Below are 19,146 nucleotides of genomic sequence, written 5' to 3'. Positions count from 1 at the left end.
TGTCCCCAGCTGTGCTGAGCCAAGCCAAGCTGAGCCATGCTGAGCTGAACTGTGCCAACCCAGGTGGCATCATGTCCTGAGCCGGGCTGAACCAAGCTGAGCTCAGCTGAGCCATGCCTACCTAGGTGGCACAATGTCCCCAGCCATGCTGAGCCGAGCCACGCCGAACTGTCCCCTACCTGGGTGGCATCGTGCCCTGAGCCATCCAGAACTGAGCTGAGCCATGCTGTAGGTGGCATGATGTCCCGAACCGAGCTGAGCTGAGCTGACCTGAGCTGTGCCTACCTAGGTGGCATGATGTCCCAGCCGAGCTGAGCCAAGCTGAGCTGTGCCGAGCTGAACTGTGCCTACTTAGGCGGCATCATGCCCTGAGCCATCCTGAACCGAGCTGAGCTGAGCTGTGCCCACCAAGGTGGCATCATGTCCCCAGCCATGCTGAGCTGAGCTGTGCTGAGCTGAACCGTTGCCCTACCTAGGTGGCATCGTGCCCTGAGCCATCCCGAACCGAGTTGAGCTGAGCCGAGCTGTGCTGTAGGTGGCATGATGTCTGAACTGAGCTGAGCTGAGCTGAGCAGAGCAGAGCCATGCCCACCGAGGTGGCACCATGTCCCCAGCCGTGCTGAGCTGAGCCGAGCTGAATTGTCCCCTACCTGGGTGGCATTACGCCCTGAGCCACCCCGAGCCGTTCCGAGCTGTGCTATAGGTGGCATCATGCCCTGAGCCATCCCAAACTGAGCTGAGCCATGCTAAGCCATGCTGTAGGTGGCACAATGTCCCAAACCAAGCTGAGCCGAGCTAAGCTGTGCCCACCGAGGTGGCACAATGTCCCCAGCCATGCTTAGCCAAGCCATGCCGAACTGTCCCCTACCTGGGTGGCATTGTGCCCTGAGCCATCCCGAACTGAGCTGAGCCATGCTGTAGGTGGCATGATGTCCCAAACCGAGCTGAGCTGAGCTAAGCCGTGCCCACTGAGGTGGCACGATGTCTCCAGCAGAGTCAAGCCAAGCTGTGAGGAGCTGCTGTCCCCTGCCTGGGTGGCATCATGCCCTGAGCCACCCCGAGCCGTGCCAAGCCATGCTGTAGGTGGCATCGTGCCCTGAGCCACCCCGAGCCGAGCCAAGCTGAGCTGAACCGTGCCCACCGAGGTGGCACAATATCACCAGCCATGCTGAGCCGAGCCATGCCGAGCTGAGCTGTCCCCTACCTAGGTGGCATCGTGCCCTGAGCCACCCCGAACCAAGCCGAGCTGCACCGAGCCGTGCCCACCGAAGTCCACAATGTCCCTAGCCGTGCTGAGCCGAGCCGTGCCAAGCTGAACTGTCCACTGCCTGGGTGGCATCATGCCCTGAGCCACCCCGAGCTGTGCCAAACCATGCTGTAGGTGGCATCGTGCCCTGTGCCATCCTGAACAGAGCCGAACCGAGCTAAGCCGTGCCCACCGAGGTGGCACCATGTCCCCAGCCGTGCCGTGCCAAGCCGAGCTGTCCCCTACCTGGGTGGCATCGTGCCCTGAGCCACCCCGAGCCGTGCTGAAGGTGGCATCGTGCCCTGTGCCATCCTGAACAGAGCCGAACTGAGCTAAGCCGTGCCCACCGAGGTGGCACCATGTCCCCAGCCGTGCCGTGCCGAGCCGAGCCGTGCCGAGCCGAGCTGTCCCCTACCTGGGTGGCATCGTGCCCTGAGCCACCCCGAGCCGTGCCGAAGGTGGCATCGTGCCCTGAGCCACCCCGAGCCGCGCCGCGCCCTGCCGAGCCCCCGGTGTCCCGGCGGTGTGCCGGCGGTGCCCCGCCGCTCTCCGCCGCCCCGGCGGGGGTACCGGCCCGGTGCCGTCGGTGCCCGGTGCCCCGTGGCGGACCCGTCCGTCTCCCATTGGCGGGGGCGGGAGCGGTCCCGCCCCCTTTCCCCCCCGCCGGGGCGGTTATAAACGGGCGCGGCGGTGCCGGGCGCGGCGGCAGCGGCGGGGCCGGGGCCCGGGATGGAGGCGGGTTTGGAGCGTTGGGCTTACGGCGCTCTGTGGGCGGCGTTGGCCGGTAGCCTGGCGCTGCGGGCGGCCCGCAGAGCCCCGGGGCCGGGCCGGGGGTTGGTGCTGCCCTTGGCGTTGCTGGCCGGGCTGCAGAGCCTGTGCCGCGCCTGCCTGCCGCTGCCCCTGGGGCTCGCCCTGGCCGCCGCCGCCGCCGGCGGGCTGCTGTGGTGGGCATCCCCCCGCAGGCTGCTGCCGGTGGCGGGCAGAGCCGTCCTGGTCACAGGTGAGTGCGGGGGGGGGGGGAGGGAGACACACCGACCTCCAACACATCTCTCTGCCCCGGTGCGGGGATGGTGGGGAGCGGGGCATCCTGATGGTGCTGCGAGTGGGGGAACCTCCTACACACACACTCCACACACCCCGGGTGTCACCCTACCTGCGCGTCCCTCCTTCTCCACGTCCAAGCTGTACCTGCTGTCGCCCCGGAGCAGGGAGGTTTTAGAGAGTTGCCTTGGGCTCCTCTGCCAATGGCTCCTCCGCTCGAGCGTTGACCACCCGATGCCGGGAGCTCCGTTCCTCTGGAAGCCGGGAGATTGAATGGGACACGTGGTGGGGCTGGCGCAGAGCCGGGCGGCTGGTTTGGGAGCACCTCGGCTGTCCTCCCTTCTGGAGCCAGGCTTGTTCTTAGAAAGCTTCTCGTGGCATCTCTAGAGGTTACAATGGAATCGGCTACTTGGGGCTGAGCACTGCTGCTTCATCCAGAGCTCTGTCCCAGGAGCTGCTGGGGGCAGAGGAGGCTGTTCCCTCTCTTTGTGGGGACATCCCTGGGAAGCGCTGCTTAGCTGCTGCCCAGCTCCTTTTTGGGCCGCCTGGCATGCGGGGACGGTGGCTCTGTAGGGGATGTGCGGAGCTCCCCAGCCCAGGCTTTGCCCAGCTCTGGCTTGGCGGCTGAATCTCTTTGGGATATCTTGGTATGCAAGTGCTTCCCCTCCTCCCTCCTCCTGGCGGTAGGACGGGAGGATGATGAAGGTAGCTGGGGCCAGCAGGTGAGACGATGGCAGCAGACACAGGGTGAGGAGAATGCGCTGGAGCTGGGGACGGTGCTGCCACGTGGACGCAGAGGTGAGGGAAACCCATGGACACGACCTTGGCTGTGCTCCCGAGGATGGGAACCCGCATCCCGGTGGGAATGTCTGGGCTGGGCTTGGAGACCCCCCAAGTTGGAGATGGAGGGGTTGTGCATTTCTTAGAAAACTTGGTCTTGTGGTGGGCACTTCCTTTGGGAAGGGGAGGTGAGCGCTGCGTCCCCTGCCCGGCTCCGTGGCGCCGGTGGGAAGTGGATGGAGATTCCTCCAGAGGAGGAAGCCTGGAGGACCAAGGCAGTGGATGAACGGATGATTCAACCGAGTGAAGGTCAAAGCCGCGGCGGGGCAGGGCTGCCTGGGGAGGACATGTCTGACAGCCGTGTGCTCGCAGGTGCCCTGTGGCACGCCAGGTCAAGCCAGCCCTGGCTCTGTGGCATTGCCTGTATAATTAGTGAGTCAGTGGCGGGAACAAGGTGTTCTTGCTTTGGTGCATTGAGGTGACACCTCTGCAGCTCTGGTGTGTTTGCTTTCGGCTGTAAATACTTTGTGGTTTTACAGGTTCGAGGCGCAGCCCGCGGTGCGGGATCGGCGTTTCCTCGCCGCTGCTCCGGTGGGTGCCTGCCAAGGGGCAGATGTGAGGGCTGCTCTGCCCGGGACAGCATCCCTCGCTTGAGTATTTGCAGAGTAATTAGCTTGATTCTTTTGCGGATTAATTCCAGGATGCCTCCTGGCAACTGCGTATTGAGGCGCTGCTGGTACCTCTCCTGGTGGCTCCTGTGGAGGTCAGGAAGGGAAGATCAGTGCAGGGGTGAGATCTTGGAAGAAGGCAGCCTGTATCATGCTGGACCCCGCAGGTCAACCGAGAAACGCAACAAAGTCCTGTCTTGATGCCTGCCAGGGAGCAGCACAGGTCTCAGCCTGGAAAGTTTTGGGCATCATTGTCTCTTGTATATACTTCTTGGCCACTGGCTTAATCCTGCGGCGGGGAGTTGCACGGCTTCAAGTGCTGCATCTCCTGCTTGAGGTGCTCCAGCTCTTCCAGCTTCCCACTCTCCCAGATCCTCTGGGAGCAACCCTAAGTCGAGCTCCGCACGTGATGCTCCAGCCCCGTGCGCTGGTCTGGACATCGCTGGCTAATCAAAGCTTAGTTTCTGGGAAGGCTTGAAGGGAAACGAGCTGTGCGGCTCGGTGGGAAAGTAGCAGAGCAGATGTGGAGCCGCTGCAGAGCGAAGCCGCTGACCCAGCGGTACCAGCAGGGACTAGAAAATTGTGGTGGTTCCCATCTGGCGCAGGTTTGCGTTTCAGGTGTCGCACAGGAGGTTGGGGCTTGGCCGGAGCAGGGATGGGCAGCTGCCTGCTCCTGCCCGCCACCGGAGGAATGCTGCGGTCTCCCTTGGTGCATCCCCTGGGCTAGCAAAGTAGGTGGCCACTAGTCCCTGCGGTGCTGTGTTTATCCATAACTGTGACCTCAGGGCTCTTGCTCTGCATCCCGGCCATCCGGCTTCTCCGGGAGCGCGGCTCCGGAGTATTCAGCCTGGCTGGGGCAGGAGGGGCGAGGAAAGGGTTAATCCTGCCTTCCTGGGGGAGGTCACAGCTGTTTGCAGTGAGGAGGAGAATGCCCTCCTGTGCAGCTGGGCTGGGAGAGGTCAGCCCCGGGAGGATGGGCAGGATGAGGAGGGGAGCGGACATTAGCTGCTCCAGCCCAGGGCTGAGAGAGAGAGAGAGAGGGTGGCCATCCCCATCCTGCCCTTGATGTGGTGTCCTGAGCCAGCCTGCCAGGTCCAAACCTCCCTCCAAAAATGAGCCCAGGGGCCGGGGCAGGCTTTGGCCAAGCGTGGGAAGCTGCAGGGACCAGGGCAGACTGGGTACAGGCAGCTGCCTGACCTGAGGTTGATCCAGCACCGGCGAGCTGCAGGGTACCCCCATCGGATACCGGGCATCCCTCACCTGGGTACCCCCATCGGATACCGGGCATCCCTCACCTGGGTATCCCCCATCGGATACCGGGCATCCCTCACCTGGGTACCCGATACCGGGCATCCCTCACCTGGGTACCTCCATCCGATACCGGGCATCCCTCACCTGGTACCCGATACCCAGCATCCCTCACCTGGGTACCTCCATCCGATACCGGGCATCCCTCACCTGGTACCCGATACCCAGCATCCCTCACCTGGGTACCCCCATCGGATACCGGGCATCCCTCACCTGGTACCCGATACCAGGCATCCCTCACCTGGGTACCCCCATCGGATACCGGGCATCCCTCACCTGGTACCCGATACCAGGCATCCCTCACCTGGGTACCCCCATCGGATACCCGGCATCCCTCACCACCCATGTGTGGTCAGGGCACCCCGGGGTGCTGATGCTGGGGGCTGGCATCTGCGGGAGTGCGTTCCGAACATCAAAGGGATGGTTTCTCTGTGTGCGTGCCCCTTCCCGGACCTGGGAAAAATGGCACTATTGGGTGTCCTTTGGTGGGTTGGGGTCCCCCTGAGCTGTGCGAGCCAAGAGGAGGGGTGTTGCTTGTGTCCCCGGTCTCCTTCCGATGGGGAATTGATATAAAAGCGCTCCGGCCTCTGTAGCCGGTGCAATGGGGATGGTGCACGAGAGCGGCCCCGGTGGGAGGTGATGAGCCCACCGCTGGGTCTCTCCACATCCTGCCTGGCAGCACTTCACGCAAGGTTTGGTTTTGACCTGGGTTGAGCCTAGATCATCCTTTGAGCCCTCTGATCTCGGCGGATGCCTGTGAGATTTGGGGATTCCACCACTTTTTGGTGTTTGGAGGTGGTGGAGGGAAGGCCGTGAGCATCCCGGGGCTCCGCCGCACAGCTGGAGCAGCTGCGAACCCTTTGCTGTTGTGTAGCTCTGCCGTGCGCGACTGCCGGGGGTGGATTTTCCGACAGTAATTGCCTGATTTATGCACATCCTTAGAAAGGACCGAATGCAAACCGGTCCCTAGACCCTGCATGCCGGCAGGGCTTTGCCGGAGCTGAGGGAAGACACAAGTTGTGTAGCAAGGTATCGATTCTTCCACTTCAGCTTGGATGCAGTTGCTTTGTCTGCGAAGGTCGCACCTGAATCATCCTGCTCTGAAATAACCCAAACCCGTAGGACTGCTGCCTGGGGGAGGTGATTTGGGTCCTCTGCATCCTTGTTCCTCCTGGGTTGTAGCCTACAAAGCCAAGGAGGCACCTGCGGACCGCTCCGTCCCCCAACAAATCATCTTGGTGAACAAAACCCGTTGGCAGGTCAGGCTGCTCCAGACCCAAACCTGCCATGTTCTCCTTTCTTCTCCTCCCTCCCCCGCTGCAGGGGAAACTCTGCTCTCCCGGTGAGGCTTTCTCGTTACAATTGCATGCCCCATTAACGATCTGAAATGGGTCAGAGCCTCAGCCCGCGTTCAAGGTTACCGGAGGTTTTGCAACTTGATCGTAGTCAAGCGGAGCTTCGACGTTTCCCATGGACTCAACAGATGTTGAAGCATCTGGTGACTGCGGCAGGATGGAGTGATTCAATCCAGATGTCGGGATTCTCACTGTTCTGCCGCCAAGGTAAATCGCTTCCCTCGGTAAGAGAGCAGCATCGCTCCTGTCCGGACTGCGGTGCTCTCTCTTGGATCCGTTTTCCAGCTAAACTGGGTGATTGGGAGATGTCAGGGGTCCAGACTTTGGGGCTGTCGAGTAACGCGGGCTTGTTCTGGGATGGCCACCTCCGCCCCAGGACACGGCCGGAGCACCGGCACGGCGCGCTTGCAGCCTGGATTTGGTGCTGAGCCTGCCGGTGGCCTCGCCACGAGTAAAACTTGATGCGAAGAACCCTACAGCTCTCCACGGGCAACTTCCACTCTGCTTCTGGGGCCGCTGAGTCAGCTGAGAGGTACCCGGGGTCTTCCCTGGAACTGCTCCGGTTTTTCCAGGATCTATTAAAAATTAACAGCAGAGACAACCGCTCCTCCAAGCTGAGGGGTGGGGGGGGTGGGGGGAACAGCACCGAAACCAAACACCCAAACTCTAACCCCGCTGTACGAGCAATCCCTCGCTTATTTTATTTATTTATTATTTTTTTTCTTTTAAAAGGCAACATTTAACTCTCTAGTTATGGGGTTTGCTGCCGGTTTCTGGGAGCAGAACCTGTTTTTTCTGCCTCTCTTTGCAGGGCTGAAGCTCTTCTCCTCCCCCCCCCACACGCACACACACACACACACGTGCGTTTTGTCGGCAGCTCTCCACGGTTTTAGGATTCTTCTTCCCCTCGCTAGGTTTCTTCAGAAATAGAAACCTACCCCCGCTCACCACAGATGTTTAGATATATACACTCGGCTTTTTCTCACTTATCTATTAAATAAGCGCTTTTGAAGCCCACTAACGACACAGACCTGTTGGGGTGGGTTGTTTTTTGGTTGGGTTTTGTGTTGTTTGTGTTTTGGTTTTGGGGTGGGTTTTTTTTGTTGTTTGTTTTTTTTGTTTTGTTTTTTTAGCACCGTTAACCAAAACTGATGAGCACAGCTAATTAGGAGGAAAAAGCGCGTAGAAGTCGCGCACTGTGGGAGAACAGAGTTGGTAGAGAAACCCAAGCTGGCTTGATCGGCGCTCGGGGTTACGTGGGGACATGAGAGCAACAAAGCGGAGACTTCCCTGCAGAAATGAGATTGTCAGATGGGAACGGATGCTTCCGAAGGGGAGAAGTGTAGGCAGTTGCTGCCCTCTAGTCCAACGAGCAGCACATCTTTAATGAGGTCTGGGATTGTGTTACCCACCGTTGAGTCCAGCTCCCCTCCAGCCCTCTGCTTACTCAAGAGCCGTGCTGCTTGAGCACAGGGATGGTGGACTCGGCCAGCTTTGCTTGAGCGTGGATGAGGTTGGGGGAGGTCTTCAGGGTGCCTCCACCAAGCCCAGGCAAGCCTTTGCCTTCTCCCTGTAGTCTTCTTGCAGCGGTTGGGGGACCTCAGCTTGCCCGGTTGGGCACCTCCTGGTGTTCCTCCTGCAATCTTGAATCCGAGATACTGCTGTGGAGCCGGCGAGGTGGAAAAAGCAATGCCACGACGGTTGCTGTCATACCTATTTCTATAGGTATAGTTCAGGACTTTTTTTTTTTTGGTTTTCTTTTTAACCTTGCCCAGCACACGCCTGTTACCTCCTTCTCCAGTCCCCCCTGCTAGGTTGGGTACATCCACCGTCTCCAAATCCCCCTTCTTTCCCAGCCTGCGCGCGCTTCCACGGGCGACGTATCGCTCCGGCTGCCTCCTCCTCCCCCTGGAGAGCTGCCAGCCCCTGGAGCTTTATCAACTTTCCTGGTTGGGCGCTGGCTTCCCCTCCCCAGTCGCACACGGTGCTTGCCCCGGGATTTGCTGGCTCTGAGGCTGTAATCTCGACAAGCAGTTTTCGGCTTTACGGGCTTTGCCGGCGGCGCAGCCTCTTGCCGGGCGGCTGACCCTGGGGAGACCAGATGGTGGGTGCCTGCCTCCCCCCCGCCCTCCCCAAGGCAGGCTGGGCATGGAGAAGGAGGGAGATGGGATGGTGAACTGAGGTCCTGAAGGAGGTACCCTCCCCTTGATGGCTTCTGGTTTGAAGGTCTTGTCTCTTCTTTCAAGCCTTTCTCTGTTCCTTCTGGAGGTGGGCATCTTCTCGTGCTGGGTCTCTCGGCTTCCACCAGACATACCCTTGAGCAGATTTGTGGTTCCTCCCTACCCTGTTTCTCCACTTTGGTGGTCATGCTCCAATTTGGCATAAACATCACGCTGTGCACATCTGCTTCCCATGGCCCTGTCTGAAGAAGCTGTGACCAATGCTTACTCCTCTCCAGTGTTCCCAGTTACCAGGTGAGGGCCAAGCTCTATAATCTGGGGTGCGCAGCCATCCCCTGGTGACTTCTTTCCCCTCTTCAGCTGGTGGGCTGGGCTCTGCCCGCACTGTCCCAGGCCGAAGGGCATGTGCAGGTGATGATGCCCTGTGCATCACCATTCAGCACGACTACGTCTGAGCTTGTCCGCCTGGAGGGCCACCTTCATGTATTTGGGGAAAATGCACCAAAACAGGCTTGAGATACTCAAACTCTGACTCTGAAGAGCTGGTGGGAGCTGCAGGTGGAGGGTGAGGTGGGGGACAACTGAAATCAGGTGCGGAAGGGGCCGGTGTGGCTTCCTCTAGGCTGAGGGCTACACCTCCATGGCCACCTCAAGCCACGGAGGTGTAGCCCTTAGCCTTCGAGGTCTAAACAGCTCAATGTATTTCAAAACCTGTCTTGACTGGCGCTCAACTGGTGCTCACAAGTGGGTTTTTCAGTTTCTAAACAACAACAAAAAAAAACCCGAACCCACCAAATAACAAAATAAACCCCAGAGCCCATCGCGCTGTGGGGATGGGCAGGGCTTGCAGCTATTTTTCTGCTTGCCTGGGCTTGTGGCACGTAGCGGGAGTTTATTCTTGTAGCGAGGGGGGAGCGATGAGATGGCGCTTTAGGAGCGCAGTAGGATTTCATCACCAAAATACCCCTGAACTGCTACAACTCCGCCAAAAAAAAACCAAACCCTGCTGTCGTTTGGTTGTGGTGCTGCAAGCTCTGAGCTGCTTAACATCGTGATGCCCCGGGCTGGCTCTGTCCCCTGTGTCCCAGCCCCCTGTGACTTGTCCACCTCCGTGGTGCGGTGGGTGGAGTGGCACCCTGCTCTGCGTGGCAGTTCAGGGCTCTTCCGCGGCTGACCCGACCCACCACGTGGCCAGAGGTTCTCCTGGTCCTGCGGTGCTTTGCTGTCCTGGCTAGAAATACTCTCCCTGAGATGTCCTAGGGTGGTGATGGCTCATGGTGGCCCATGTAGAAGAGCTGGTCTTCCCTTCTGCTGCTTGGGGATGTCCTACCCTGCCTGTAGCAGACCTCAGGCATGACTTTCTGCCTCTCCTTGCTGGCTCCTGGGGCCTGATGTGTTATCACACGCGAGAGGTGGATATGGGCCTCGGTTGGTGTTTCTCCAGCCTGCTGGGAGTCCCTGGGGAGCCCTTTTGCAGCCCAGGGATGCTCCCCAGCAGGTGACCCAGCCATGGCTTTGCTGCTACCACCTCATTCCCCAGGGACATCTTTGGTGCCGCATCCCGGCCGTGGCTGGTGGAGCTTTCTGGCTTTCCAGCCTGGCTCCCACCCAGCCACTCCCTCTCTAAGAGCCCAGATGGATGTGTTACCGGCACTGGCTTGGCACCGGCACCGATCCCGTTGAGCTGTCCCTGGGCCATGGGTGTCCTTCCCAGCGACAGCTCTTGCTGACGGATGGCTTTTGTGGCTCACCAGCGCTGTGTTCCCGGTTCGCCGTGTTCCCTCTGAAGGTGATTATTAACCTGGTTATCGCTGCAGCTCTTCACAACTTCCTCTTCTCCCGGGGACGTCCATCCATCCATCTATCCATCCCAGATTAGCTCTGATGTACAGCCCGTGCCCTTTCCCAGGCGACATCCCTGCTGCCGCCTTCTTCCGCTCATCCCTGACCGTGGGAAGCTCAAATCCTTGACTGCGAGGGTTGTTTTGGGGAGTCCAGCTCCCCTCGGTGGAGACGGTGGCCGCTGGAAGATCCCATGCGGCCCCGGGATGCGGGCGAGTGGCTGCTTCTAGGAACTTCCCTGCGCCCTTTTTCTGCGAAACCCCGAAGCGCGGCAGCGCTGTTGGCAGGAGAGGCACTTCCTCCCCCCTGCCTGTTTGCGAGCAGCATCACCCCCGTGCCGGGGCTGGGCTACATCTCCCGGGCTGTCCTGTGCCCATTCCTCCTGCATCCGAGGAAGACTCCGGTGCTTTTGCATCTGCCGCCCCGGCTGGTGCAAGCCCTCAGGCTGAGTTGCGCCGGTCCGGGTGTCAAACCACCCTCCCGAGAGCTTAAAGCCTGCGCCGAGGCTGACTGCAGGCTGGGGGGAGGTGGATCCTGACCTCCTCGAGCATCTCGCCTTGCGCAGAGGAAGGTGGTTGGGCTCATTCCGGCACCGGCGCAATCTAACGAGCTCCTGGCTTCGTTAGCTCCACCGGTTACGAGCAGCATCTGCTGCCCATCCTCGAGGCAGGGGGGGATAAGGCGTCTGGGCGGCTTTCGGTGACAGTGTCGGGGAGGGCTGCGGCTCTCAAGGACGATTTATCTCGCGGCTGCTCTTGCGCCGTTGGGTCCCCAGTGCGGATGCACCAGGGCTGGCAACTGCTCCGGAGAAATGGGCTTTAAATCGGGAGCTGTGGGCGCATCCGTGCCGGCCTCGGGGCTCTTCATCATCTCTGCCCGGCTGCTTCGTGTTGTCAAGGCAGAAAATCAGATGTTTCCCCCCCCCTTCTCTTTGGTTTATTAGGGAAAGATCTCTCCCTGGGTGGAGGTGATGGTGTGTGGGGCTTCAGAAACACTCGGCTAATCCGTTGTAATTCATCCCATCTGGCCCTCGTCCCCGGTGTGGGGAGGGGGTCAGGTCACCCCCGTACCCCCGCCGCGGGGATGGGCATCCCCGGCTCTGCCTTCTGCTGTGCTCCACGGATCCCTTTGGGGAGGCTCTGCCTGGCCCCCACCCTGTAGGACCCGCCGGAGGGGGACGCAGATGTGGCACTTCACCCTGGGCACCGAGGACCAGCAGCAGCGGCATCACTGGGGCTGCTGCCCCCTCCTGCCACCCCAGCGCCGGGGCACGTGTGGCCGCTCCTGGGGGGCTCTGTGGGGAGCGGGGACACCCCGCTGCCGGCATGGCACGCTGCGGTGCGAGCCACCGGCTGGGGTGCGGTTTCCTGTTGATGGTGATGCCACCGGCGGTGGGGTGGGGGCTGCGGGTGCCCCTGCCCAGCCCCGCTCCCCCCCCCACCCCCACCCCGGCAGGACCTCGGGTGCCGGCGGGGCGATGGGTGGCCGAAGCCGGCAAGGGCGGCCGCGGCGGCTCAGCTGCCATGGGTACAGGTGCTCCCGCCGTCCCCTCCCTCCCCAGCACCCTGCCAAGAATTTGTTCCCTCTCGCCTGGGGCTGACATCACCCCTTTATCGCTCCTCGCTCCAAACGTCTGCGGCATCCGGGAGGTGTTGGCCGCGGGGCCCTGCCCTGCTTTTGCTGGGTTCTTCCTCCTGCCCCATGCAGGGACCCCCCCCCCTTCCCAAGTCCCCTTTGGGGACCCTCATCCCCTCCGCTGGCACCGTCCCCGCTGCACCCTGTGCTCGGTGCCACGGTGCCCCGCTCTTCCTCATCCACAGGGCGCTCCCAGGATGGAGCTCCCGGGATGACCGTCCCCAAGCAGCCGAGCCAGGATCAGTCCCCGGTGGAGCCTCCCCGCGGCGCGGCCGGGCTCGACCCCATCCCGCACCGGGAGGAGCTGGATCCGAAACGGCGGCGGTGAATCCTGCCGGGGCCAGAAGGCAACACCTCCGAGCAAAATGTCAGCCGTGTTTAGTTTGGCATCCCAGGCAGGATTTGAGCTTGAGCCTACGGAAACAAGCAGCTCAGCGTGTTAATCCGCTCGGCCTCGGCGCCCCGGCTCCCCTCCGGCTGACGGTGCCCTTGAGCCCCGCGCCGTCCCGGGGCTGGCGGGTGACAGTGGTGACAGCGCCGTCTTGACGAGGTATCTCAGACAGGGTGGTGGGACACACGGCCCAAGAGCTGTGTGTGTGGGAGGTGGGATTGATGCCCTGGGGTTCGGGGAGCAGTGGCAGGGCCGCGGGGGGCACCCGGGGTCCCCAGGTGATGGGCTGCAGAAGTTGGGAAGGGACGATGCTGCTCCGGGTGTCCGACTCAACTGACAGGCTCCTGCTGCCTCCGGGCTTGGTGAGAGATGGACAGTCCCTCAAGGATGCCCCACAGCCGCCCTTGCCCCCAGGTGTCCCCATGGCTGACCCTGGGGGAGCTGGTCCATCCATCAGAGGATGCTCAGTCCCAGGGTAACCCCTCTCCGGCTTCCATGCCAGGGTCCAGGGTGGGGGTGGCCACGGAGGGAGCAGCTCCCGGGGAGCTGCCGCTGTGCCCAGGCACCCACCAGGCTCCGGGCAGCTTTGCACGGGGCTTCTTCAGCAGCACTTCTGACCACTGAGGTTTTGCGGGTCTGTGCTGGTCCTCTCCCACTGTGCGTGGCTCAGGGATGAGGATGCTCCATTTGTAGCTCTGGGACAAGGATGTACAGCTTGTGGTCGAGAGATGAGGATGCTCGGTGCATGGCTTGAGGATGAGGACGCTCCATTTGTAGCTCAGGGATGAGGATGTACAGCTTGTGGTCGAGGGATGAGGACGCTCCATTTGTAGCTCCAGGATGAGGATGTACAGCTTGTGGTCGAGGGATGAGGATGCTCCATTTGTAGCTCCAGGATGAGGATGTACAGCTTGTGGTCGAGGGATGAGGATGCTCCATTTGTAGCTCCAGGATGAGGATGTACAGCTTGTGGTCGAGGGATGAGGCTGCTCGGCGCACGGCTTGAGGATGAGGATGCTCCATTTGTAGCTCAGGGATGAGGCTGCTCGGTGCATGGCTTGAGGATGAGGATGCTCCATTTGTAGCTCAGGGATGAGGATGTACAGCTTGTGGTCAAGGGATGAGGATGCACAGCTTGCAGCTAAGGGATGAGGATGCTCATCTTGTGGCTCAGGGAAGAAGACACATGGCTTGTAGTTCCGCAACTCATGGATGAGGATGCCCAGCTCGTGGTTCGGGGATGAGGATGCATTGCTCACGGCATGGGGATGAGGGTGCATGGCTTACGGCTCGGGGATGAGGATGCATGGCCTGCAGCTCCATGGCTCAGGGATGAGGATTAACGGCTCACAGCCCAGTTGGGGGAACCACTCCTGTGTTGCATCGGGGTGAGTGCTGCGGACCTGTGCCACCAGCCCTCCATCACATACCGTGCCGGCGGTGGGCGCAGGAGCCGGGGCAGGGGGTGGCGGTGGTTTGGCAGCTCCTGGGCACAGCGGCCGTGTTATCGCCCGTCTCGGCTCCGCTCAGCGAACTGCGGCATTGATTTTGAGCACGTGTCCGTGCGCGGCGGCCTTGGTGCTGGCTGCAGGATACCTGAGACAGCAAAAAAGCCGGTGCCGCGCCGCGCCTGACTCACCCCAAAGAAATGTGCCCGTACCAAACCGGGACTGCGGCTTCAGCTCACGGCGGCACGCGAGCCCAGCCCGGCTCCCAGCAGCGAGGAAGCACAAGCGGTGCCACGGCTGGGCAGAGCCTGCGGGCAGGCTGGCCCGGAGCTGCAGGGATGGCACATCTCAGCCCCTCCAGCGGCTCCGCTGTCACCGGTGAGGGGCATCGCTGGGTGATGGGTGCGCGATGCTGCGTGGTCGGTCCTCTTCGCCCTCCCCCAGCGGGTGGGAGGGCACCCCGACGGCGATGCCGGAGGCCAAACCTTTTTGCTTGCTCAAGATCGGTGAAGCCGGGGCTCGTCGTGCCAAAATCCTGGCGGAGGCTAGCGTGCCCTGCTCCTGGGGGAGCCACTGCAGCGGCTGGAGCTTCTGCAAAGTCCCCAGGAATTGCCGCCGAGCCGCTGCTCCGGCAAAAGGCCAGCCGGGCCCTGGAGCGAGCGTTTGCCCCCTGCTTGCCGAGCCTGCGGAGCTCTGCCGGATTTTGCAACGCGGGCTCAGGCTCTGCTCCTGCTGCAGCGAAAGCCTCCGGCTGCTGACCCATGGCCCGTGGCGGGGGATGCAATGGGGGCTTCAAGCCGCCTGCCCTCCTCCGCCGCACTCCTTCTGCTCGGCTTCTCCTGCGCTCGGTCCGACCGCCGTCCCTCCCGCCGGCACGGATGCAAGCCGGGGAGCCGGGGCGGGAGGGAGCTGGCGCCGCCATCGCCTCGTGATGCAGCATCCTCGGAGGGCGGCGTGCCCAGCGCCAGCCTCGCCGGGGCCGCACAGACTGGCCGGCTCCAGTGCTCCCGGTGGGACCCAGCCAGCGGCGGCGGCGGCTCCCGCGCCAGCCCCGGCGTGGCCAGCGACTCATGTGCTGGTAGCCACGGGGAGCGAGCGTGGCCCTGGGCAAGCTGCCGTGCTTTGGGGGGGGCCACGTGTTACGGTCTCCAGCGGGTTTAATTGTCCCTCCCTGTGCTCTTGGCCACGGCTGAGCGCGGCGGCCGGGAAGCCGAGCAGCGCCGGAGACCTTAAATAACACCAGAGCATCCTCGCCCTCCTGGCCCCGGGCCACCCGCCAGCCTCCCAGGAGGGGTTGGGTTGTTTTTTTTTTTTTTTTTTTCCCTCTGTGTGTGTGAATAAATTAAAACTTCCGAAACAAACCCTCCGACCGCCCCACTCCTCTAAGGCAAAACAAACCCTGCCTGGCTCGGACGGCACGCGGCCGGGTTTGCTCCCTCCTTGCCAGGCTTGCCCGAAACAAGGCGGCAAACCTGTCTCTCTCAAGTTTTTGGGCTGTTTCCCGGTGTTTTTGAGGCTTGGGAGGTGATCGGAAGCTTTGTGTCTGGACTGGAAGCTTTTCTTGCCGTACTGGGGCGGGAGCAGCGCAGGTAACCGTGTGCCGGCGGCGGGCAGGGTGCTGGGCTGCGGTACGGTGAGGCCGTGGCCGCGAGCACTTTTATTTTCGAACCTTATCTTTATTGCAGTTTTCTCCTGCCCTGTTGGGAAAGGTGAAATGCACCTTATCTGGCCGGCTGCTGGCAGCACGACATGTTCCCAGGCAGGGGAGAGGCGGATGTGCCGCGCCGGCAGCCCCACGGTACCTTCAGCATCCCCTGCGGCACCGGGGGCGATGCCGGGGGTGATGCTCAGCTGGTCCAGCATACACCCATGATGGGTGCTGGGTGTTGGGAGGCTCTGCCGGGAAAGGAGTGTGTGGGGGGGTGGTCCCTGCAGCCTCTGGGGTCTGTTATCGCTCTGGCCTCTGGCCAGGGGTTTTATTACGGGTTTCTGACGCAGCAATAAAGCAAAGCCGAGCTGGGGACCGGCTGGCGGACGCCGAGCCAAGGATGGTTTTAGCTGGCACCCTGAGAGCTGGAGCCGACAGCGCGCCCCGATCCCAACCAGGGGGTGCAGGAGTGGGAAGACCGAGGAGGGCAGCCGGTCCCCGTGGCCACCCCGGGGCTGGCGAGAGGAGTCTGGGGTGTCATGGGGGGGGGGGGGGGGGGGGGGGGGCCGTGGAGCGAGCGGCTGTACCCGGGGCCACCGTTGCATTCATCCCAGGGTGACTCCAGGCGTCGGAGAGGGTCCTTTCTCAAGGATGTCCTAAGGAGCACCCAAGGGTGCCAGGCAGGAGGGTGCAGGAGCCATGGGGCTGCCCCTGCAGCGCCACCCTGTTAATGGTTAATGTGGCCGGGCAGCGGCGGTGGCACGGGCTCCCAACGAGCTATCAGCACTGCCATCGGCCCCGGGAACAGCCTGTACCTTGCTGCCGCTGTTTGTTTGCATCCCGGCCACGGGCCCCACAACACCCAGCTCCCCGCCTGGGCTGTCCCCCTGCCACCCCGATGGGTGACACTGTCACTTGCGGTGCCCCTGCTCAAGCTGAGATGGAGGAAGTGAGGATGGGACCAGGTATGGCAGCGCCCAGTGCTCCCCCACATGGGACATCCCCGTTGGATGCCCGTTTGAAGGATGCAGGGTGGCAGGAGCAGACCAGGAGCCGCCTTTTTTTTTTTTAACTCTCCCCAGTTTTAACCCCCTCGGCACAGAGAAGATGGGGGGGGAGGGGGGCTGTGCCTCTTGGCCACCATTTCTGGGAGGCAAAAAGCATTCAGCATCTCCTCTGGAGCCTTGTGCCAGCTCCCAGTGGTGCGCGATGGAGCTTTTGGAGGATATTTGGGGGTTGATGCCTCCTGCCCCACATTGCTGCTGGGTTCTGGGCTGTCCCGGTGCCTCACGCCTGCGGTTCTACCTGCACTTCGCATCAGAGAGGCACTCGGGGCGATGGGGTTGCAGATAAGGGAGTGTTTTCTTCCTCCCGTGTGCGATACGAGAGAAAACAGCAGCTCCATGACCTGCGAATGCCCCAGGCCAAGGTCACATCCCCGGTGGCGAGCCCCGAGCAGGGGACTAGTGCCGGGGGGGGGGGGGGTGGTTGGATTTTGGTCCCTGGGGATGGAGAGGCAGAGCTGAGGGTCTCTGGGGGGGCTGGGGACAGCCCACCGGCAGCTGGCAGCGGCCACTGCAGGGTTCCTCTCTGCTCTTGCAGGCTGCGACTCCGGTTTTGGGCAGGCGACAGCGCGACACTTGGACGCCATGGGGTTTCGGGTGTTCGCCAGCGTGCTGGACCCGCAGGGTCCCGGTGCCCAGGAGCTGCGCAGGAGCTGCTCGCCGAGGCTGACCCTGCTGCAAATGGACCTGACCAAACCGGAGGACATCCAGCGTGTCCTGCAGCACGTCCAGGCCAACACCAACAGCACAGGTAGGAGCCTTTGGGACATCCCCCCCCCCATGCACCTCCCTGCGACTTCAACCTGTGGCCATCATAGCTGTGCCAAGCCACCATGTGTCCCCCCCACTGTGGGCTGCATTCTTGCAGGTACCTGTGCCGACAGCCTCTGCTAACGGGGCTCATCCCAGGGCACTGCCGCAATTCCCCTGCAGGACCCCCACCAGCCAGGGACCAGCTGGGATCCCCAGGGTAGCGGGGGGGGGTCCCCTATTTGGGTCACATCTTTGAGCATCCCATCCCCGCAGGGCTCTGGGGCTTGGTGAACAACGCTGGCTTCAACGACACCATCGCCGATGCCGAGCTCTCGCCGCTGGGCAAGTTTCGCACCTGCATGGAGGTGAACTTCTTCGGTTCACTGGAGCTCACCAAGGGGCTGCTGCCCCTGCTCCGCTCCGCCGGCGGCCGCATCGTCACCGTGAGCAGCCCCGCGGGTGAGCATGGCCCACCAGACTCCTCCCCAGCACCCTGAGCTTGGGCACGGGTCCACCATCCCCATGGTGTGGTGTGGTTCCCACCCACTCTGGGCATCTCCACTTCCCCAGCCAGCTGCACCAGGCACCCTAAACCCTTTCCCTTGCGCAGGGTCCAGGAGCGCAGCCCTATGCAAGCCCTCCCGGTCTCTGCCAGCCCCCAGGGCACACAGGCAGCTGCTCACTCATCCTTTCTCTCCTGCAAGGTGACCTGCCCTTCCCCTGCCTGGCAGCCTACGGGGCCTCAAAGGCAGCCCTCAGCCTGCTCATGGATACCTTCCGCAGCGAGCTCCAGCCCTGGGGAGTCAAAGTCAGCCTCATCCTGCCTGGCTACTACAAAACAGGTAAAGAGGGTCGGCACCCGCAGGCAAAGGGCAGGTACCCCCCTCCCCTGCCCCGGGGGAGGCAGATGGAGCAATGGCAGGAGCAGCCGGTGGCACAGGATGCAACTTCAGAGCATCCTTGGCCACCTCCCTGGGGATGGTGGCCACCCTGTGGCTTTTGGGCTCCAGTTGGTGAGAGGTAGGGTCAGGATCAAGCCCTGCCAGCAGATCCTCTGCCACTGGCGCTGGCCAAACCAGCTCAGCCATGGTTATGGTAGCACTGTCCCCATGGCAGGCAGGCTCCGAGACCTCTGGGCCAGTCCTCGGCTATGAAGAGCCACCATGGTGCTCCCACCATGGGAGATCTCTGCCAGGATTCCAGCAGGACCTTCCCGGGAGGCTGGGAGGGGACTGGGGGCTGCTGGCACCCGTGCTGGGGGAGGGTGGTGGTGTTGGAGGAGGGGGGGCACACCACTCACAGCGGAGGGGGGCACGTCCTTGCAGGGACAACGTGCGACCCTGCCTTCTGGAACCTGCAGAAGCAACGGCTGGTGGCCAGCCTGCCCCAGGAGCTGCTGCAGGACTACGGCGAGGACTATGTAGAGGAGATCAACCGCCAGTTCATCCAGTTCATGAAGGTGGCGGTGGAGGACCTCAGCGCGGTGGTGAACAGCATCACGGACGGGCTGCTGGCTGCCAACCCAGCCGTGCGCTACTACCCAGGGCAGGGCCTTGGGCTCATGTATTTCATACACCGCTACCTGCCCTATTTCATCCGAGACTTGTTCTTGAAAGGATTCTTCATCAACCCCAAGCTGCCCCGAGCGCTACGGCGAGAGCACCACGACGACGCGAAGAAAGCCTGACCTCGGCCCGCATGCGGTCGCGGGGCAGGAGCGAGCCTTCTCCTGGGATTTCCAGGCACACCGGCCCCCGAGCGCGTGCACAGCCGTCGGCATCGCCCTC

At 62.2% G+C, this 19,146-nt stretch overlaps 1 protein-coding gene across 1 annotated transcript; it reads left to right on the top strand.

The window, feature by feature from the left end:
- Positions 1-1,975: 1,975 nt before the first annotated feature.
- On the top strand, positions 1,976-19,046 carry HSD11B2 (hydroxysteroid 11-beta dehydrogenase 2; the record flags this gene model as incomplete). Its single annotated transcript, XM_082489532.1, has 5 exons — positions 1,976-2,246; positions 17,145-17,357; positions 17,633-17,818; positions 18,064-18,201; positions 18,685-19,046. The coding sequence occupies 5 exons, from the start codon at positions 1,976-1,978 to the stop codon at positions 19,044-19,046; spliced, it is 1,170 nt and encodes a 389-aa protein (XP_082345658.1).
- Between the last annotated feature and the right edge of the window lie 100 nt (positions 19,047-19,146).

The sequence above is a fragment of the Vanellus vanellus genome (assembly GCF_965231255.1).
Source record: "Vanellus vanellus genome assembly, chromosome: 12".
NCBI lineage: Eukaryota > Metazoa > Chordata > Aves > Charadriiformes > Charadriidae > Vanellus > Vanellus vanellus.
This window is presented reverse-complemented; position numbering and strand designations above follow the sequence as displayed.